General features: G+C 39.4%; 2 protein-coding genes across 11 annotated transcripts in view; one reads left to right on the top strand and one right to left on the bottom strand.

Annotated features, from left to right (window-relative positions):
- Positions 1-8,801, bottom strand: part of SLF1 (SMC5-SMC6 complex localization factor 1) — a 44,042-nt gene extending 35,241 nt beyond the window's left edge. Inside the window, exons 1-3 of one of the 4 annotated variants that reach the window (XM_070743025.1) lie at positions 8,510-8,801; positions 5,501-5,605; positions 4,273-4,348 (exon numbers count right to left, since the gene is read on the bottom strand). In XM_070743025.1, the coding sequence (XP_070599126.1) occupies positions 4,273-4,348; positions 5,501-5,605 (181 nt within the window). In that variant the 5' untranslated portion in view covers positions 8,510-8,801. Of the gene's footprint in view, positions 1-4,272; positions 4,349-5,500; positions 5,606-8,328; positions 8,480-8,509 lie in introns of those variants that run through there. The other 3 variants (XM_070743027.1, XM_070743026.1, XM_070743024.1) reach the window with 3 other exon arrangements.
- The window catches only part of KIAA0825 (KIAA0825 ortholog), a 187,923-nt gene continuing 173,757 nt past the window's right edge, over positions 8,304-22,469 (top strand). For 3 of the 7 annotated variants that reach the window (XM_070743018.1, XM_070743019.1, XM_070743016.1), the window contains exons 1-4: positions 8,375-8,512; positions 14,351-14,483; positions 16,841-17,009; positions 17,500-18,175. In XM_070743018.1, coding sequence (XP_070599119.1) covers positions 8,422-8,512; positions 14,351-14,483; positions 16,841-17,009; positions 17,500-18,175 — 1,069 coding nt within the window. In that variant the 5' untranslated portion in view covers positions 8,375-8,421. Of the gene's footprint in view, positions 8,513-12,308; positions 12,437-14,350; positions 14,484-16,840; positions 17,010-17,499; positions 18,176-22,469 lie in introns of all 7 variants that reach the window. The other 4 variants (XM_070743021.1, XM_070743022.1, XM_070743017.1 and 1 more) reach the window with 3 other exon arrangements.

A 22,469-nucleotide genomic window follows, 5' to 3' on the forward strand; every position in this document is an offset into this window, starting at 1 on the left:
CGTGTGGTGTGTGTCTTTCTGGACTAATTACCCTGTAATTACAGGCGGTTGGGACACGCCGGCAGAACACTTTCTAATATTTTCTTTTGTTATTCCCAATAGAAACAGTTCTGGCCTCATCTCCACTTTTGTTGTTATTTCGTCAATCCATTTTCAAATTTTCCTCCAATATTTCTTGACATTGGAATATGTGCACCACATGTGGCACAATATCCCTTGCATGTGATTGTATTTTAAACAATTGGGTGGTATGGTTGGATACATTTTGGTTAATCTCTGTTCTGCTTTGGCCTATCTGGATCAGAACAAAGGGAAAATCCATGCACTGATATTTCAAAGAACACACTTTTATATGACAATCAGGATTTAAACAAGCAAACTCATGCCTTTCAGTCCATCTTGGCAGCTTTCCATGCTAAATTGGATCAGAAATGAATGTCTGCCAGCCGCCAAGAGTCAAAGCTAATTTCACATTCTTCAGTTAGATAAAGGCTCTACGGTTACACCTACGGTTACACCCTTCACGTAAACATGATTCTCCAGGCTTCGCTCACACAGCTGCATTTCTGCCCGATGATTTTAGAAGAATATTAGGTTGCCAATGTGGCATTTCTAGAACCCAAATCTAGGACTGCCATCATTACAAACGTTGCAACGCCATGCCCTGTTATCCAGAAATCCTCCTTTATATCCTGTCTGGGTGTGGTCAACTGCTTCCTAGAGATATAACTCTCTAGACTTTCTTTCATAGACTCACTTTCTGAACTTTTGCCCATAAAGATATTCCTATCTGCTTCGTGACCTTCTGACCCAGGCATCTAATAGGAGTTCCTTTCCCATATCACCCTCTTCCTCTGACTCAGATATTACTCAGAGCCGCTCCAAGTCCTAGGAGAGGGGCGGCATACAAATCTAATTAATAATAATAATAATCATTACCATCATTGGGGTTTCTACAGTCTCTGGAGTTTCTTTAGGTTCCAACTCTCACTCACTCTCACTCAGTTGTCAAGAACACTGGCATAGGGGTACCAGGACGGCCCCAGTTCATCCTCTGCAGAATCTGTGATTAACTGATCCAGTTGTGGACCATTCACAACAATCTCGTAGATGCCATCTGTAGAGCATTTTATATATGTTCTCCTTATACATGGCTGACATTGTCAATATGGCTTGTATAAATGATGCTTTCTATATAAAAAGGTTAATTTAAAATATCAGTGAGTGGATTCCTTCTTTGTTTTCAATCTGCGTAGGCCTGGAATAGAACACTTGTCACTATTGTATTGTAATACAATATTGTAAATATTGTATTCAAATTTATCCAATCCAAATATTTTATTCAAATTTATCCAATCTTTAATATATTCCGCAATCGCTCTTTTCTTTTTTTGTGCTAATGCTAGATGCAATTTGGATAATCTAAAATCTTACTATGTTCTTCTTTAATGTGAACCTCCTGTATACAACTATGTCTATATTTAATCTTAGGAGCTTAATTAGTTTTTAATGATATTTAATGATAATAACCTTATTTCCTATTCCATCCTATTCCTTATAATTAAGTTTTAGTCATCTCCTTGTTTTTATCTCTGCGTTGTTGTTTTAGTTCCTTCTCTTTTTTGTCGTTCCTCTTCTCTCCTGTCCCTTATTTCTTGTTCTATTATCTTTTCCTCTAATACCCTCTCCTCCTGACTTTTGCTTTTCACCTCCTCTCTGCTATTCCTCACTTATACAGTGATCATAAAATTCATGAGCTTTATCTACTGAATCAATCTGGAATTTCTTTTCTTGCCATGTAATTAACATTCTCTCTGGAATGAGCCACGTGAACATCACCTTATGTTTTAATTTGTGTTGATAGAAATTGATATTTTCTCCTTTGCTTCCTTATCCTTCTGGGGATCTGTTTTAGTGTGATGATCTTCTTCCCTTTATAAACTAGTGGTTTTTCTCATGTTCTACCGTATACGTCATCCCTCACTTTCTTTCTCACAAATTTAACATGAACTTCTCTTGGAAGCTTATATCTGCGGGCATAATTTGTATGTATCTACTATATTTCATCTATCTCATTTTCAAAATCTTGCTTGTTTTTCTGCAGAAATTCTGCCAGAAGTCCTACTATTAATTTTGAAAGATCTTCTTCCTTGTTCTCAAGTATGTTTTGAAAGCACAGATACAGAATCGATTTTTCAATCTTGAGATTAATTAGGGTCTCTTTTAATGCTCTATTTGCTGTTCACATTCTAGCTTCCGCTGTATCTAATTTTTTCTCCATTTGTTCTGTTTTGGTTTCTATTAATTTTATTTTCTGCTCATTTTTTGTTATCGTTTCCTACATTGCACTCATTTTCTCATTCAGGTTTTGTATCTCTTTTCACTTCTCCTATATCATTCTTGATTTTCTTTTTGATATCTTCAGTGTTGTTCACCATCATCTCCTGCATCTTCATCATAGATGGAGGATGCTAGAGTTACTTGCATAGTCTGTAGGTTTGCCACAGTGCTAGTTTTTTCTTCCTTAAAGTAGACTTTCCACTGATGATAGTCCTGAGGGTGAGCCCATTCTTACTGTTCCCATTTTTCCTCCTATTTTGGTAACTGTGGTCGTCATGCTTGTCATCTTAATATTTTTTTAAAAAAGTTTTTGCACAGCAACATATATCTTTCTCCTGTCTCCTCTTCCTCCTTTGCCCCCTCCAATTTCTTTTCTTTCTATTCCTTCTCAGATAGGTATTACCTCTTTTCTCTAGTTCTACTGGCCTATTCTTCTATTCTATCTTCCCCCAGTATCTCATAATCGTTAGCAATCTACGTGGTAATGTACCTCTATCCTTATTTTTTCTCTAATTTGGTTCCAAATACTAATACTTATCTGCCTATTTTCTTTAATAGTCTCTCTTAATTTTGTATATATATTTCTTAATACATTCTATTTATCTTATTTTACAATTAATCTCATTTGTACTAGTTATAGATATAACATCTAGATAATATAAATAGTATAAATATACAATATTAGTGATAATTCAATATTAAAGATACTATAGTTAATATATATATAATTTAAATAGGATAAGTAGTATCAATAAAAATCTCAATATAGATTAGAGTGTAGATATCACAATTATATAGATATAATTATAACTGTCCTATATAAATAAATTCAAATATATATCTTTCTTACAAAGCCTATTTATCTTATTCTTCTATTAATAGTTCTTCTATTAACATAGATTATATTGACCTATACATTAATATATAAATAATATAAATATAAATAATATAAATTTAAAATCATATTAATAATCAAACAAACAAGATATTATATATAATATATATAACATACCCAGTATAAATAATATAAATATTTTCAGTGGAGATATCAACAGAAATTAGAATGTGAATATTAACACTATATAAATGTAGATATTACTATATTTTTACCACATAGCACAATACAAAGTCTGATCTCTGTTTACAGTTTTCCTTTTCCTTTTTTGTTCTATTTTCCTTTTCCCCTTTCTTCTAACATCACTCTCCTTTTTATTTACGTATGGCCATGAAACAATTCACAGCTCCCCTCACTGGGATTCAAAGCAGTGCCGGCAAAAATGAAGGGAATCCCAGCAGCGCAAGAACGGGCACTTCGGCTGGCAATGGAGGTGGGGATTCCCAGCAAAATGAGGCTCGGGAATCCCAGCGCTTCGGCTGCCAACGGAAGTCCGGAGGTGGGGATTCCCAGCGGTGGTGGCTTGGGTTCGTAAGGTGAAATAGTTCGGAAGAAGAGACAAAAAAATCATAAACACCGGGTTGGTATCTCAAAACGTTTGTTAGAAGAGGCGTTCGTAAGACGAGGTACCACAGTATTTCAATTTCTGTAGTATTAAATCATTTGGAGCAAAACCCACTCAAAATCTAACAGCTAGTTCTAAAATGACCTTACTATGAATTAAGTTAACATGGCATCTATATAATACTGCCACTAACAATCCATGCTTGGGAGCGGAAGTGGGAATGGATACATAATGGTGCTTACTCTCAATGCATGATAATGTGGATATATATAAAGAATAAAAGAAAAATGCGTGTTACGTTTTTGTTTTACTCAGACATGACAAATTATATTTTTCTTTGTGTATAAGCAGCAGAGAAATAAATCCATGTCAAGGTCTCTGCTATATTTTCATGTACCATTCTTTTCCAAAGAATCATTATAAGCAACAGGTTACTGTACCACCTGAAATAACAACAGTATATTGTAGTTACCTGCTGCACATGCTGCTAGAAACTTTTCACTCTTGCAAGGCCTTTTTGCTATAAGATGAGTACAATTTTGATACTGCTAAAGAAAAAAAGAGAATTGTTATTAAAATGTGTGCGAACTATTTAAGGATTAACAGGCATTTTTACTACGGACCAGCGTATTGCATTAAGAAGTAACTCTTAATGAGATGTAAACAGTAATATGTTGCCTGCACAGAATATTCTAGCTTGCATAAAATAGTATGGGCCTGTCTGGAGTAAAACTGAGCTTTGGTTGTTCTTCTGGCAATATGATCAAAATGTGCCAAAATTATTATTTTGTTCTTACTGTTAATAAGAAATACTACCAGAGGTACAGGCACGACTAAAATTGCTAATTTTAGGTTCCACATTAGCTTACTGAAAAACAATCTGTGAAAATGTATAATGATCAAAGCCATGATAAAAGTGATAGGTTAATATCTAATATCTATGAGTCAATTTGGTACTTATCTCATGCCTTAATTTCTTACTCTTTTTCTTTATTCTGTACATGGTATTTATCTTGAAAGAAAATAAAATATGTATATAACGTATTTTTCAGAGTATAAGACGCACCGAAGTATAAGACAAGGAAAACAAGGAAAAAAGGTCTCTGCCTCTCTGTTTGCCAAACAGCAAACAGCACAGATGATATATACTGTCTGCTGTGTATTTCTGTGTCTGACCCATAGATATAGCAAAGAATTGGAGAAATGTACATTATGACAGTATACTAATGCCAGAAAGTTTTCTTAAATGTAGTCACATTAACTCTTCCAAATTATTTAAATAGATCTACTCCAAACACGACTAACTTGGAGTTTAACTCAGCTGCCTTATCTTAACACTAAAAGGAACACTGTTACATTTCAGATTATACTTTCTGAATCAGCTGTGTCGGAGGCTGATACTCAATTGCTTATGCTAATCAGTCTCTGGGGCTGCGCTGTTTGTTGCAAGGAAGTAAATTTGCAAGGCAGAGACCAAAGGGTAGGGGTGTCTGGGTGGGGCTACATTCGGTATATAAGATGCACCCAGGTTTTCACCCTGTTTTGGGGAGTAAAAAGGTGTCTTATACTCCGAAAAATACGGTATATATCCATTTATACTAAGATAAGAAAATGAGTTCAGTTTCCAATCAGAAACTTTTTTCAACAAAACTGCTGCCACCCATAATTACCTTATGTATTTATCAAGTACTATCACTTACCTCACTGTTAAAGAAAACACAGTCTAATTTCAGAAGCAATTTGATTAGCATCTTCTTTTCTTCATTCTTAAATCCAGTTAACTGAATTTTTGGTTTCCCTTCCATCTATTTAAAATAGTTAAATGAAACAAAAAAAGTATGTAAGAAATATGTAAGTATGTAAGAAGTATGTAAGAAAAGGATGTAAGAAACTTCAATTGTATTGAGATCAATGATTTTCTGTTCAAATTTTAGTAACATTATATATAAATAAAGAGTCAGCACTAAGGACATTGCTTCATTTCTTCTAATGGGACAACATATAGTCAGTTTTGATTAATAGCTACCCTGAGATGTGTTGAAATGCAGCATATTTTATGAGTGGCCAGAAGATTAATGGCCATCAAGTACTTCTCAAGTAAGAAAGCCATCAAAAGATGTTCCCACTGGATATATTCACATTTGCAATTAGAAAGTTATAAGGCAGTAGTGTGTGTGTGTGTGGGGGGGGGACTGCCTACCTATTTTCATACATACCTCCAGTGTGTGCATGCCTGAGAGTGTGTGTAAATAACTGCCCAGTGCCATTCTGCTAAGTAGCACATCTTTGAGGTCTGGCAATTAGTTCTTGCTAGCTGAAGGCTCCTGATAAGCAACAATCAAAGAGCTCAATGCCTGCGTAATGACATTGTTCCTAGTCAGATCCTCAATAGAATAACTTGGGGTCAAGCAGACATCTGATTGGGAGCAAATAGTGATTGGAGGATGTAAGAATGGTACATTAAGGTAGCACCTTAATTTCCCTCAACACTTTATCCAGATGAAAAGCTACCCAGTGATTCTGAACACTTTCTTTGGGGTAGACAGTCAAGCAACCATTCTTTCACAAAGCCCTCCAGTTCTGATGAATGTGGTTGCGTTCACTGGACAATTAAACCAGCTCTCCTGTTTAATTTCTCTGATGCCTACTCTCAATTCTTAGTAACCCATTATTACCATATGACTGCTAATTATAGAGCTGACAAAAATGCGAACTTAACTGCCAGCACTTGTACTTTATGTTGTCAGCCTGATGGGAAGTCCTGTCTACTTTGCCGTACAATTCCATGAAAACTAAAATACATCAAATAAGCCAGCCGGTTATGCAATGAATAATTGCTTTATGTGATGCCAGTGTTCTTTCTACAGTTATGGGAATTATGTTTACGTCCATAGTTACAATAAATATTGGGCTGCATCCAGGCATCCCACTCAAATTAGGAGGATGTAAAGGGCTATGCAAAACTTGATCTGCAATAATTTCGGTGGGATTACCTGAAATAAAACTAAAGCAGGACCTCAACTATTGAGACCAACAGAACAAATCTTTAATCCTAAGTAAAATGTATTAAACAATAAACTGAACGTAAACATGCATCAGACTAGATTCCAACCCACTGATCAGGGAAGAGCGATCAGCCAATTGGTTCAAGATCTCGCTCTCCTTAAGGTCCAACAGCAATAACTATAGAAATGGGGGGAAAACAGACTTCATAACATGTCTGTGGAGCTTCTTCGTCATCCAAGTCTTGGTTGTCCTAAAGGTGCTTTTCAAGGAGCAACTGGACTTTTTGTTTTTTTCTTTGAAGACCTTTCACTTGTCATCCAAGTCACTTCTTCAGCTATAACTGGAGTCTTCCATTCCCCACCATCCAGTCCAGGGGCGGATTGCATTTATCTCTGCTATCGGCGTATTTGCTTCTGCGCATGCACAGGAAACAAAATCTTGTGAGGGGATGCGTGTGCAATTGCACACACATGAACGTCCCCTCACAAAATTTTGCTTCCTGCGCATGCACTGAGACCCAAAGCTGTGGGCGCAGCTCAACTTTTACTACCTGTGCAGCGTCCTTTAATGTTCCAGTAGGAATCTGCTACTGATCCAGTCAAAGCTGAAGAAGCTTCTTGGATGAGAAACAAAAGTCTTCTAAGAAACCCCAAAAAGTCTAATTGCCTCTTGAAAAGAAAAAAAAAAGCACCTTTGGGGAAAACTTCACAATGACTTCTACCTGGAGATGGAAAAAAACTGTTTCAACTCCTACCCTCAAAACATCCCTACAGAGCACTGCACACCAAGACAACTAGACACAAGAACAGTTTTTCCCCTGAACGCCATGACTCTACTAAATAAATAATTCCCTCAACACTGTCAAACTTTTTACTAAGTCTGCACTTCTATTTCTACTAGTTTTTTCTCATCATTTCTATCATCCTTGTCCTCCCATTTAGGACAGCATGCCTGTAACGTGTTGCTTGTATCCTAAGATTTTTATTAATACAGATTGTTTCGTCATTGCTTATTTGACCCCTATGACAATCATAAGTGTTGTACCACATGATTCTTGACAAATATATATATATATATATTTATGTACACTGAGAGCACATGCACCAAGACAAATTCCTTGTGCGTCCAATCACACTTGGCCAATAAAGAATTCTATTCTATTCTATCCGCAGTGCCACAAACGTCTTCACCTTCTTAGCGCCATTTACGTATCCTGCTACGCCAGAAGCGTAAGGTTTTAAAAAAAATTAAAACAACTGCTTTGGGACGGTGGGCAAAATAATGGAAAAATCGCTACCCGGAATGAAGCCCCCGGAGTGAAGCGCATCTGCTCAAGAAGGCTGCGCTTCTTTTTACAACGGTGATCGCTCGCCATCCCCACCAAAGCTTCAAAAACGGGAAACGCTTAAAAAAAAAAAGCCCCTGAGGAAAAGCCGCCGCCCGTCTGTCCCTCTCCCGCCCACGCAACCCGTCCCCCTCCCGGTTTGCAATCAGCCCGCCGCGACCCAAGTGGAGCCGTTACCGCGAAAAGTTCCTTGCGGGCCCCCGCCAGCTTCTCCAGTCTCCTCCCTCGTTCCCGCGCGCGGTTCAGGCTTCACCGGCTCCTCCCACCCGGATGTTTGAGCCGTTCCGGGCCGTCGCTAACGAACGCTTGCTTGGTCTCCGGGGTGACCGGGCTCGGGACGCAGGGGCGGCGGGCCTACCTGGTAAGTGACGTCGGCAGGCAGCTCCCTCTCATTGAGGCGGGGTGGGGGAAGGGGAGGCTGAGGTGATACGTCGGAATCTGTGGGCCGTTTCCCTCCGTCGGTCTCCTCTGGGTTTTCGTTAACCTTTTATTTCCCCGCGCAATCCCCTCCCTGAGATTGAGGTTCTTTGACCTGCCGTAAAAAAAATAAAAAAGAAGCGCGGCGACATTTATCTTTGCGTATTTATCCACGCGTTTTATCTTTGCGTAAGGGTTTCCTCTTCCTTCCCTGCCGCTGACGTAGAAGTAAATCCCAATCAGGGATATGTGGGATGCTTAAAGAGGTCTCGGAGATGGTCGTTGCATCCGGAGCAAGAGACCATCCCTCGTGAGGGCGTTATTTGTATTGTGGACTCGCAGTTTCCCATTCACTGCCTTTCCTCCTTCGGGCTTCGTCTTGAGAGTCAGGGCGCTGAACGCAACGGGGTTTATTTTTTTAGTAGTGTACGACCTCATGTTTTGGAATAAGTGTGTATTGTAACTATCTAGATCAGTGTTTCCCAACCTTGGCAACTTGAAGATATCTGGACTTCAACTCCCAGAATTCCCCAGCTAGCGAATGCTGGCTGGGGGATTCTGGGAGTTGAAGTCCAGATATCTTCAAGTTGTCAAGGTTGGGAAACACTGATCTAGATAATAACGGGATTGGAGCAGGCCGTTCAGTATAAGAGGGGCAGCTTTATAAATCTTTAAAACTACAGTAGTCCCTCACCTATCGCTGGTGTTACGTTCCAGACCTGGCCGCGATAGGTGAAATCCGCGATGGGGAATTTATTGACTGATAGTACTTATTTAAGTATTTATATTGTAATTGTTTGGTAAGTTTTCATTGTTTTAAGTGTTTATAAACCCTTCCCACACAGTATTTATTTTAGATACAGTATTTAAATACAGTATTTACAATTTTAGATATATTTTTTTTGAAAAACCTGCCGATCGAGTTCGGCAAGCTGTTTAAATCTGCCAATCGACTTCCTCAGAAACCCGCGAACCAGCGAATGATTTTTCTCATTAATATTTCTTGAAAACCCGTGATGAAGTGAAGCCGCAGTAGGTGAAGCGCGGTATAGCGAGGGACTACTGTATATAAATGTTTTAAATATAAGAGGGGCAGCTATATAAATTTAAAGCTACACTGCTCAAAAAAACAAAGAGCATAATTAAACAACACAATATAACTCCAAGTAAATCAAACTTCATGAAATCAAACTGTACACTTAGGAAGCAACGCTGATTTGACAATCAGTTCCACATGCTGTTGTGTTTTTTTGAGCAGTATATATAAAAATTTTAAATCTAAGAGGTGCAGCTATATACATTTTAAATTTTATAAATGTTAAAAATAAAATAAATTGATTTATACAGTGTAATAAAAATGCACTTGGGTAGTTGCTATTGATTTACTTTTGTATGAACTGTGGAAACAGATGTAGTTTAATGAACTACAGACTACATACTTTGATGATGTATAACAAAGTAAATATTAGATGTTCTTGCTTACAATTATTTTTGCTTCTTTCCACACATTGTTCACACTACTAGCCTATATACTGCCTACTACTTTATTATCAGCATATACACTCCTTTCTTTTTCTGTTTATTTTTTCTAACTTTTTACTGAGATACCTACTTAACAGTATAATTTACAATCATTCCATTTTGTCAGACAAAACTATTTTAAGTATTTAATTCTATTAGAATTTGTTGCAAAAAATTAATTTCCAGAAGCACATACAGATGACTGATTCAGCTAGATTCATTAACTTCTTTATAAACTTTATTTCTTTGTTTGTTTATTTAGTTAGTAAAATTTATATGCTGCCCAACTCCAGTGGACTCTGGGCAGCTCACAATAGTAAGAACAATTAAAAAGCAGTGTTAAAGAAGGGTTAAAATATAAACAACAGTAAAGTATAAAAGCATAGTAATAGCCCATAAAAACCATACATACTGTCAGTCATTCATGGTTCCAGACCTGCCAGAAAAGCCAGGTCTTAACAGCTTTCCGGAAGGCGGGGGGGGGGGGGATAATGCGGATCTCCGGAGGCAGTTGGTTCCAAAGCGTCGGAGCCACCACAGAGAAGGCTTTTCCCCATGGTCCCGCCAACCAACATTGGCAGACGAGACCAGGAGAAGGCCAACTCTGTGGGTCCTTATTGGCCGCTGGGAGGTATGAAGTATGACGGTCTTATAAATAGTCTGGTAAATAATATATATTTACAATTATTATTACTATTATTTATTAGATTTGTATGCCACCCCTCTGAAGAATCGGAGTAGATTAATTCTTCAAGTAAACACAAGCAAGAGAGTTAGTTTTATTTCAGCAAAACAGAAGTACACAGAGGGCTGAGAGTACAGAGTTGGCAGAGAGTGCAGGGTGGGCAGAGCAACCCCCAGCCTTAACCTAAGTTTTCAGTTTCAATTCTCTGCACAGATTTAGAAGTGTTCAAGCTCCCATTGGGTGACTTAATTGCTATGCCTATTCATTGGCTGACCTTGTTAACATGGCTCTTCCAATTCATGCATATCTTAACAAATTCCTTAATTTTAAGATTCAGACTTTTCATACAATCTAGCATTCACTGAGTTTATTTTGGGGGTTCCATTGATCAGTTATACTGAACATTACATGTGGATTTCTATCCCCAACTAACATCTCTAACATCAGTACAACATTCCTTAAATTTGTGATGGCGAACCTATGACACATGTGCCAGAGGTGGCACACAGAGCCTTCTCTCCTGGCACATGTGCTGTCACCCCAGGTCAGATCTCTGTGGCATTTCTTTTCTGAGCTTCTGTTTCTAAAACATGGACTCCAGGAAGGACGTCTCCGTGATGTCAAAGCTCCGCCCCTGGAATTCCCTATTGGGATTCCCCACCTCTGTTTGAGCCTCCCGACCGGCCGACAGCTCCACGGCTCTTCTGCAAAGGTGACAGCCGGGCGGCGGCGCTTCTCAGTGTTCTCCCGAACACTGACACCAAACCCGAACCTTTGCAGAACTTCCGGGTTCGGCATTCAGGAGAACGCCAAGAAGCCCCCTGGCTGTTTCCGAAGGTGACAGACAGGCAGCGGCGCTTCTCTGCGTTCTCCCGAACCGAACCCAAACTTATGCCAAACCTTTCGGGTTCAGCGTTCAGGAGAACGCCGAGAAGTGCCCTGCTGTTTCAGAAGGTGGCAGCCAGGCAGCGGCGCCCAGCGGAGCGCCGTTTTTGTGGTGGTTTTTTTGGTTTGCACGCATTAATCGGTTTTACATTGTTTCCTATAGGAAACATTGTTTCGTCTTACGAACCTTCCGCCTTACGAACGTCCTCCTGGAACCAATTAAGTTCGTAAGACGAGGTATCACTGTATATGGGAATTGCTAATAGCTAACATTCAGTGCCATTTGTTATTAAGGTCACCATTTACTATCTTTATGTGACAGCTTAACATTTTAGTCTTAGGTCTCATAAATGGCAATATCAACATAATTGATGCTAAAGTTGACAAGATCATGTTTTCCTTTTTCATAAGTACCTGTCCCTTCTTAAAGCAATTAAACTTACAACTTAATAATACAGTATATGTAAATCATACGTAGTAGTCATGAAAATATCATCCACTCATCTATAACAGTAGTCTCTGTGACCATAGAAACATGAATATTGTTTTCTACCAATTAATGTACTTTTTCTTTGATATATTAACAAAATGCGATGTTTAATAGAATTTCTGAGAATAATAGTTCTGTGTAATTATGGTTTATTATCAGAAAAACATATTTCTGCTCTGAAACACACCTCTAAATGGGCTTAAATATTCTGAATGAGAATCTTCAGAGAGACAGAACTCAGTTACGTGAATTCACATGTGGCGGCTAAAAATACTTTAGCATTACAGGTAAGCAGCCTGTTTTTCCTAGCTGTAAACAGAATACCGTATTTTTGGAGTATAAGACGCACCATTTTATCCCCCAAAAGAGGGTCAAAAACTAGGTGCGTCCTATACACCGAATGCTGCACCTGGGGAGGGGGAAGGGAGTTGGCGGTACAGCAGTAATAGCCACAATTGGTGGCAACAGACAGCTAATTGGCGGTATTGCAGAAGATTGATCCAACCGCCAATCAGAAAGAAAGAACCAAGGTGGAGATAGTGAAGTTAGCGATCGAAATGGCAGCTTCACCGGAGAAAACCCAAGGCTTAGTTTCCAGTGCCTGGGGTGGAGGTTAGTGTGTTCCAATCAGCCTCTGATGATACCAACACATAGGAGCAGTGGGAGGGGGGAAGCACCCCCAAGGTGGAGAAGGAAACCAGGCAGCCTCAAAGGGCAAATAGCTGCAATGGAAGGCTTTTGGGGAAATGCTCCCCCCCCACGTCCCCAATTAGCCGATCAGCAGAAACACTTTTTGGGAAGGACGGGAGAAGCTGCTCTCCACGCGCTCTCCCTGCATGATCCGAGTGCCAGACTCTATCGTGAATGAGTGTGTGTGTGGGTGTGTGAGGGGGGGGGGACAGAAGGGAGAAGGGTTTGTATCATTATGCAAAATTGCTCACTGCTTCTGAGCAGCCTCCTTCTATGGTAGCTAATGCAAATTTCCTTCATTTCTATCACTGACTAGCCTAGCCCCGCCCACGTCTCTGGCTGCCCAAAGCAGAATGAAAAGAGGCACACAGCGCATGTGCACAGAAACTTCACTCCTCTTTCCAGTTATCACACAGAAAGAAAGCTGAATTCAACACTGTTTCTTTCACCAGCCTCTCTAGTATTAAAGCGATCTGGACTCCAGTCTCTCTTTCCCAGGGTGAGATCGAACTAAAGCAACCCCCAGCTTTGCCCTGACTACAGAAGGAGATAATTTTCACTTCGATCATTTCTGCAAGTGTGGGGGGAGGAAGGAGAGAGAGATAAGCAGCTCCTCTTTCCCCCTCTCCCTTTTTCTCAAAAGACTGCAACTTGCACTTGCACTTCCTTTCCTGAATCTCCAGTGATAATTTTTATGGCTGTTTGTAAATAGAGCTAAAAAGTTTAAAGAGCAAAGTAGCCACAGTTAGAGGAGGGCTAACTCAGGAAGTTTGAATACCCTTGCAGTGCATCCTAATCCCTAACCCAGGGGTCTTCAAACTTGAAAGCTTTAAGACTAATGAACTTCAACTCCCATTCCTGGAGGAGGATTCTGGGAATTGAAGTCCACAAGTCTTAAAGTTGCCAGGTTTGGAGACCCTTACATCCCTAATCCAGGGGTTTTCAAACTTGACAGCTTTAAGACTAATGAACTTGAACTCCCATTCCTGAACTAGCATCACTGGAGGATTCTGGGAATTGAAGTCTTATTCAATTTTGCCAAATTTGAAGACCCCTGGGTTAGGGATTAAGTGTGGAAAGGTCTCCAAACCTGGCAACTTTAAGACTTGTGGACTTCAACTCCCATCCCTGAGCTAGCATGACTGGAGGAGGAATTCTGGGAGTTGGTCCACAAATCTTAAAGCTTGTCAAGTTTGAAGCTTGTCAAGTTTGAAAATTGTCCATGGTTGTAAAAAGTAAACATGTTTGTAAAAAGTATTCTGCTACACTGGTATTTTATTAAATAATATATTACTGCACCATTTGGTTCAGAATACTTTTTTCCTTGTTTTGCACCTCTAAAATCTAGGTGCGTCTTATATTCCGGTGCGTCTTATATTCAGGAAGATACGGTATATGCTGCTAACACCTCCATTGAGTTCTTTATTTGCTAGCAATTTTACAATCAAGCTTTTATACCTTATGTCAGCAATCAAAGTGAGTTGGACATTTTATTTTCTAAATTTATTTAGAAATGGAGTGGAAAGGTGATTTTTCCCTTGATTCTTTGAACTTGGATTGTTTGCTGAACTCATTTCCTGGAAATCTAGAGGTTGAACAGGTACTTGGTGACATTGATGAGAAAATAAAGAAAAATGTTTCATGGTAAGCTTCCCCCCACCAATATTGTATATAATCCAGTGATGAAGAATTTTCTGAATGTTTTAAATTACTGCTGCTTATTTATTTATGAAATTCACAGAACAGGGTTTTTTTGAAACACAGAAGAACACAAATGATATATAACTTTTCAAATTGTTAGAACAACCAATTTTTTGCCAGGCTTACATGGCTGCTTCAGAAGCTTCTCCTGGCTATCTTTGCAGCACTGTGCAAATCCATCTTTTTGGAAACATGACAAATTAGCATAGATTTCATAGCCCAACGAGATAGTCTTATACAAACTTTATTTTATTCATTTATTGATTGATTGATTGATTAGATTTCTATGCCGCCCTTCTCGGGGCGACTCAGGGCGGCATACAACATTATAACTAACTTTATTGATTTGAAATATGGATACTGCATTTCTGACCCTCTGGAATAAAATGAGCCCTGGGTTTGGTATTAATATGATGATGCCATTCTAATCTAATCCATACAATCTTTCTATGCAAATATTTCCATATGATATTCCTAAACCAATATTGCTTATATTGGTCTTCCCAAATTACCATTTTTTGGAATATAAGACGCACCTTCCCCCACCCCCAAAACAGAGGGTGTAAATGTTGGTGTGTCTTATACACCAAATACAGCCAGTTTTGGCCTATCGAAGCCGCACCCCAGCATCCCATTTTTGCAAAACATGGGCCCATTTCTTGCAAAAATTGAGTGTTTTTGACTTCACCCAGCCTCCAGGAACTCTCTTCAGGCCTCCCAAACCCTCTACCCACCCCATTTTTTACAAAAAATGGGTGAAATTGGGTGCATAGAGGGTTTGGAAGGCCTGTAGAGTGCTCCTGGGAGGCTGGGGTAAGGTAAAAATGTCCCTGTTTTTTTAAAAAATAGGCCATTTTTTTTACAAAAACTGGGATGTTTTTGCTTCTCTGCAGGCTTCCCAAACCCTTTTCCCACCTTAGTTTTACAAAAAATTGATGAAAAACAGAGTATTTGGGAGGCTTGCAGAGTGCTTCTGAGGCTGGGGAGGACAAACACTTTTTTCTTACTCACTTCTTTGTCTTTGTCTTTGTTTTATACACCAGTATGTTTTATAGTCTGAAAAATATGGTAATGGCCAAACTGAAATCCGGGAGTTGAAATCCAGACATATTGAAGGTGCCCAAGTGGGGGTATAGCTAATTGTTTAGAAAATTATAAAGTTATGACATCAGTCTTGTTTTATGGAAATTAAGTAACAAAATTAAAGAGTGACATAAAATGTTGACGTTCTTCAGAAGTAGGTAATATACAGTGGAACCCCGACATAAGAGCTGCTCTACTTAAGAGCAACTCGAGATAAGAGCTGGGAGGGGAGAGATATTTTTGTTCTACTTACAAGCCCAAATTCGAGATACAAGCGCCAAGGAGCTGTCTCCTGAAGCCAAACGCTAACTTCCGCGTTCGGCTTCAGGAGACAGCTGCGAAGCGGCGCGCGTGTTTTAAAAGGTTGCAGCCGGCCTGGGGGACTCGGGGGGGTGCTTGCAGCTTTCTTTCTTGCTCTTTTTCTTTCTCTCTTTTACCTTCCCTTCCTCTATTTCTTCTTTTCTTTCTCCTTCCCACCTTCTTCCCTCCCTCCCTCCTTTCACTCATTCCTCTCTTACTCTCCCCTTTCATAAGTTTCCTTGCTTCCTTCCTCTGTTCCTGTCCCTTCCCTCTTTCTTTCTTTCTTTCTTTCTTTCTTTCTTTCTTTCTTTCTTTCTTTCTTGCTCTTTTTCTTTCTCTCTTTTACCTTCCCTTCCTCTATTTCTTCTTTTCTTTCTCCTTCCCACCTTCTTCCCTCCCTCCCTCCCTTCACTCATTCCTCTCTTACTCTCCCCTTTCATAAGTTTCCTTGCTTCCTTCCTCTGTTCCTGTCCCTTCCCTCTTTCCTTCCTTCCTTCCCACCCTCCGTCCATTCATTCACCCATTCCTCTCTTGATCGCTTAAAGCCGGTCCCTGGTGCAAAAAGGGTTGGGGACCTCTGTCCTACAGGATTGGGTGGCAGAGAAGTTGAACATATGTAAATTTAAAAGTTTAAGAAAGTTTACAAGTTAAGTGAAAGAAACTTCATTATTCATTTATATGTACATGTACATTTCTTCATTAAAAACATGTCTTTCTGCATAATTTAGACTAACTTTGTGAGTTTTTTGAGGTCTGGAACCAATTAAAATTATTTACATTAATTCCTATGGGGAAAAGTCGTTCGAGATAAGAGCTGCTCGACTTAAGAGCCCAGGTCCGGAACGAATTAAACTCGTATCTCGAGGTACCACTGTACTAAAAATAATGAAAATACTTGTTTTTCTTTTTTGGTTTAGTGTCGATCAGTGCCTTAAGGAACTACAAGTGGAATTTAATGAAACTTGTTCTGATGAGTTGCTGCAGGACACAACAAGTTTTCTTCATTGGCTAAATAACCATGATTTCAGTTCAACCAAATTCTCTTCAACCCATCAAGGAGCATTAATCAAGTTTCTCCAAACACTGGTGAAAATACTACTTTTTATGTTTGTGATAGAAAAGTTTTGTAGCACACTTGCCCTTCTTTGGGAATTTAGTTGCTATTTGCTAATATAAAATGCAGTTAATTTTTTTAAAAAAATGCAGAATGTTGTATGTTTCACAAAACACTGTAGAATTGGGGATAATAATGTCTAGTTTCCAATCTTAATGGCAAATGTTACAGCCATGTTGATTTTTCATTTTGGTACTTATATCTTGCGAGTACATTAATGCTGTTTGATATAGTCAGTTGCATCCAGGCTGCACATATTTTAACCTGTTCTTAGAGAAGATTAAAGTTGTAATTAGTTAGAAACATAATGCTAATAATTCTTGAAATCTATATATTGTGTGTGTGGGGGGGGGGGATTCTAGATTTTAAGACATAATGCCAGAGCTTTACTTTAAAGATAAATATGTTTACTTCAAATAGTTATTCATTCACACATATCATCTGTCATTTATCCTTTCATAGCAAAGATTATTGAAGAATGAACAAAATCAAGAAGAAACAATTCTTCAATTTCTCCTTGAACTCTCCAATCAGTGTGGTGTCTTATTTCCCTGTACCCCAAGTGGAGCATCTTTTGAATTCGTATCCAGTAGTTCCATTCATGGTATTGAAGACGATACAGCAGTGGATGTTCACTGCATTTGGGATGATATAAGGTTACATCTTCGACGTTACTTAGTACAACAATTGCAAACTAATCAAGAAACAAAAACTGGTTCTTTACAGCATCAACTGCAATTTAAAAGTCAGTGTCTGCAGCATCTCTTTTTTCTTTATCCTGAATCTGAAGTTCTAGTCAAGTATCAAAAAATGCAGAATAAATTAGTTAGTGATCTATGGCAGAAATGTGCTCAGGGCAAGAGTGATGAAATGAATTTTGAAAAGATTGTTCATAATTACAGAAGTTCCATTCCTGCCTTCTGTGCAATGATAAAAGATGATTTATATATACTAAGTAGAATTACTGATTCTTCTTCTGTACTGAAATTTATTAATGAAACTTACTTGGATACCTTCACTGAAGAAATCACTTTTGTTCTTCACGTGCTTTGTGAGCTTCAACTTAAAGAAAAGGCATCACATGCTATAAAGACAAGCAAGAACTCAAAGAAAAACAGAGGCGTGGTTCAAGTTGGGGGTTAGTGATATTTTCTTTATGTTCATTATTTTTATTGTTTAATTTCTGATACAAAATGTTAACTGTGTTTCACTAAAGATTTAAGTGCAGGAATGTAATTAATGTCAGGTTATATATAGCATGCTGCCATATATATCTAAAGAAATGCAGTCCTAAATTTAGGATTAAAGTTCTTCCCAGAGAAAGATTAAGCAAGATAATCTTGCTTATTTCCATTAATAAAGATGAAACAACCTTCCAATTTTAAAGGTAAATTTAGTGGTGAGTTAGTTTTTCTTTTAAGTACAGTGCATTTATCATTCGCTAAAATGTCAAAGGTATAGATTGACAGAAGTCTAATTCCTGTATTCTGTGACTGCTTTTATACATATATAAGAAGTCTGAACTTATTTTGTTTTGATCCACTAATTACATTCAAATTGAAGTAGCACATTTATTAAAATTATAACATGCATTTATTTATATGGATTATATTAATCTTAAACTACAACATTCATCGTACTATTTGAGCATGCATAATTTGAAAACAGTCATATGCATTTGAAATAAAAATAGTAATCTATTTCTGAAACCTGGACACATTGTTCAATATTGTTAAAGTAATTAGCATTTCTTATTTAATTGCCAAAGTAATATAAACCTTTTTCAAATTATCTTATTAATTATATAATATGAGAATATGTTTGGACAGAACATGAGCTGCATAAATGGCCTGTCTCAGATGCTTATTTTTACTGCTGTCCTGCTGTTTCAAATTCCAATCTCTGTCACTACAATTGTATAATGGAAATGGCATGTGTAGAGATGCTGCTTGAGTATCTTCTTATCCCAGCACAATTGGGATCTGGCAGCTCACCAGATAACTGGTTAGTATGTTGACAGTCCAAGTGAGGTAGATAATACAACATATTGTTTTCTTCATTTCAATCATGCATTCTCCCACTTGGTGCTGAGTGGCAGGGGAGACAGATTGGAGCACAAGGAAGGGAGGTTCACATTTTTCTCTTTCTGTATGCTGAACTGTATGCACAGATAAAGAAAGGAAAAAGAACACATCAGCTATTTTTAGATGGAAGGATATTACTTTAAATGAATATTCAGTTGGTGCTGTTATCATATAAATGAAAGTTTTCCATGTGCGGTCTTGGGGAACATCATCTGTAATAATTCTAATGTGTGAAATAAACAAATTAGCAGATGATACTTCCAAAACTTTATAAGGAAAAATGGGTTCTGTTTTTTAAAAAAGAAAAAAGTTACAAATCAAAGTAACTTTTTCAAATATATTTTATGTAAGTACAGTGGTACCTCTATTTACGAACTTAATTTGTTCCGTGACCAGGTTTGTAAGTAGAAAAGTTCATAAGTAGAAGCAATTTTTCCCATAGGAATCAATGTAAAAGCGAATAATGCATGCAAACCCATTAGGAAAATCCAAAACTTTAAGGCTTTAAAAAAAACAACTGGCGAGCCTAGGAAGCGGCAGGTGAGAGGGGATTTCCCCCATCTCACTGCCAAAATGTGTCCGTGGGAGCCCTGCCCATTCATCACCCACTGCCCCCTCCTGTCAGAAGCCCACGGGGGCCCAAAGCCGGGTGTGGGGAAGGGCGGAACTTTCAGCTCCTGGACAGGCAGGAGAGACCGGAGCCGCTGCCTTCACTCCCGACTGCCTTGCCTGTCTCCCGCTCTTACCCTCGGCCAGTGGCACCTGCCCCGCCCACTCCAAAAGCCACGCCAAGGCCACCCAGGAGCCTCGCTGCCAGGACAGGTTGGCGGGGCGGGGGGCCCAGCCTCCAGAAGCCTCCCTTATTTATTCCGAGGGTGGCCCGTTGTCTTCTTTCCTGGGTGCGGAGATGACACCCCCCCTGCCACCTCTTCTCTGCCAGGCTCTCCCTGCTTTCCTCCTATCTGCCCGCCCCACCCACACCTTTCTTCAAAGGAGGCAAGGGGAGATTTGACGGAGTGCCTGGCAGCTTTATTTCAAGATCCCAGGTGTTTCTTTCAGGAGACTAAAAAGAAAAGCGTCCTTGCCTTCCGAGCTTCGAGATAAAGTCCCCTGTCAAAGGGGAAGAGAGATCGGGTGGAGAGAAAAAAAACCCTTTGGCACTGCAGACTCCAAAGGGATTTTTTGAACAAAGATAGACAATCAAAAGAATTGGAACTTTGGGGAAGGGAAGGCAGCAGGTGGAAGGATGGAATTTGTTGCTGCATTTGACTGATAATGAAGAGTCATATTAAACCACCATCCAGCGAATTGGTGCCTCCTTCCCTGTGCAGAGGGAGACACCGGCGGGAGGTTCGCCTTTTCCACAGAGGGGAAGGGGTTTTTGTGGCACCGAAGCCTCAGGATCCGCAGCGGGGAAGAGCCCATTGGAGTTTCAGCTGCTCCCCTTTCCTTTTTCTCTTCCACCTTCTCCCCTTCTCCTCCTCCTTTCCTTCTCTTTCCCCTTTTTTCCTATCCTGCCTTTCTCTCCTCTCTTTCTCCTCCTCCCTCCTCTTTCCTCTTCCTCCCTTCCCTTCTTCCTCCTCCCCCTCCGCACGAGAATGCCCTCCCCAGCTTCCTCCCCCCGAGGGCCAAATCAGGGTTGCCAGGCAATGCCTGGACCATGCTCCGCATTCCTCACGGCAAGAAGCTCAATATGATTCTTGCCCAAAAGCTCTCTTCTATGAGAAAAACCTTTTGTCTCTCTCTCTCTCACACACACACACACAACTCCTGCCTGGGTATCAAAGAGGGTGGGAGGAAGCTTAAGGGACCACAGAGCCCATCATCCCCTCTACACACAGCTTTCACCCCGGCAGCAGAACCTCCCTCAGTCAGCGCAGTCTACCTCTCTCTCTCTCTCACACACACACACCACAACTACCTGGGTATCAAAGGAGTGAGGGGTGTCATTGGAAAGGGTGCTTCTAGACCCCTCCCTGATTGAGCTTCCTCCCCCTTTGCAGACTCTCTGCCCCCCCACCCCAAAAAAAAAGGGAGAGGGAGAAGGAGAAGGAAAGAGGAGGAAAAGAGAGGAGGAGAAGGAGAAAAAGGGAAGAGGAGGGAAGAGGTTTAACGAAACGGACCCTCGTGGGACCCTCCGCTCTTTTGAAAAATGAATGTTTTCCAGGTTTAAGAACTTACAACTGAGTTATTCAGTTTATTCAGTATTGTTGACAGAAGAGTCAATGCCACGACAAATAGAGGTGATAGTGAGACTCCTTGAAAGATTCCTCCTTAATATTAACTTCTCCCAAATTATGACCATTGACCAACAACCGTGCCTTCCATACTGGTATCTTTTAATCCTTGTGCTAAGTGTTCCTTTGGAACCAGCTTCAGTGCAGGCAATCTTTTTTTGTTTTTGTGTTGTTTTAGAAGTGTAATTATTCTTTGTTTCTGTTCTTCTTCTTCTTTAATTAGAGTAGGGGGGCAAACTTGGCAACTTTAAGACTTGTGGACTTCAACTCCCAGAATTTTATTTTATTTTATTTTATTATTTATTTATTTAACTTTATTTTATTTGTCAAGTACGTATTGGTAATATACAAAGAAATAACACTGTTTATATACATGATATTGATACTAATAAGAGAGAAACTTAGGACAGGGATAGTTGGTGCACTTATGCACGCACCTCTTAGGAATGGTGTGAGGTTAACAGTGGATAAGTTTTGGAGATTTTGTGATGAAACAACAGAGTCTGGCAGTGAGTTCTATGCATTAACAACTCGGTCACTGAAGTCATATTTTCTGCAGTCAGGTTTGGAGCCGTTTACTGTGAGTTTGTATCTGTTATGTGCTCATGTATTGTTGTGGCTGAAGTTGAAGTAGTCATTGACATGAAGGATGTTGTAGCAGATAATTTTATGGGCTATGCTTAGGTCGTGTTTAAGGCGACCAAGCTCCAAGCTTTCTAAGCCCAGGATTTCAAGTCTGGTTGCGTATGGCAAGTAGAGGAGTGGAGGACTCTTCTGTGATGGAACGTCTGGCATAGCTCTCATTTCCCTCGGAGTACATAAGCCTGACAACCATGTAATGGTAGTGCCTCACTGTGGATGGCAATTACTATTATTCAGGATAAACCTTTTTCCTTAAATCAACATAACTTAAACTGGTTTTCCTACTTTTAACTTTTAATATAAAATGTATTGAAAGAGAAGTAATTTATTGCTTGAGAAAAATGTTGCCAAAATGTTATGACTTGGAATCAATAGTCATGGAAAGTGTATTGAACATTTTGGCTTCTGTTCTTGCATTTTATAGGATGTGATCTAAGTATTGAGTGATCCTCGACTTACAACAGTTCAT

Source organism: Erythrolamprus reginae, chromosome 2, assembly GCF_031021105.1.
Source record: "Erythrolamprus reginae isolate rEryReg1 chromosome 2, rEryReg1.hap1, whole genome shotgun sequence".
Lineage (NCBI taxonomy): Eukaryota > Metazoa > Chordata > Lepidosauria > Squamata > Dipsadidae > Erythrolamprus > Erythrolamprus reginae.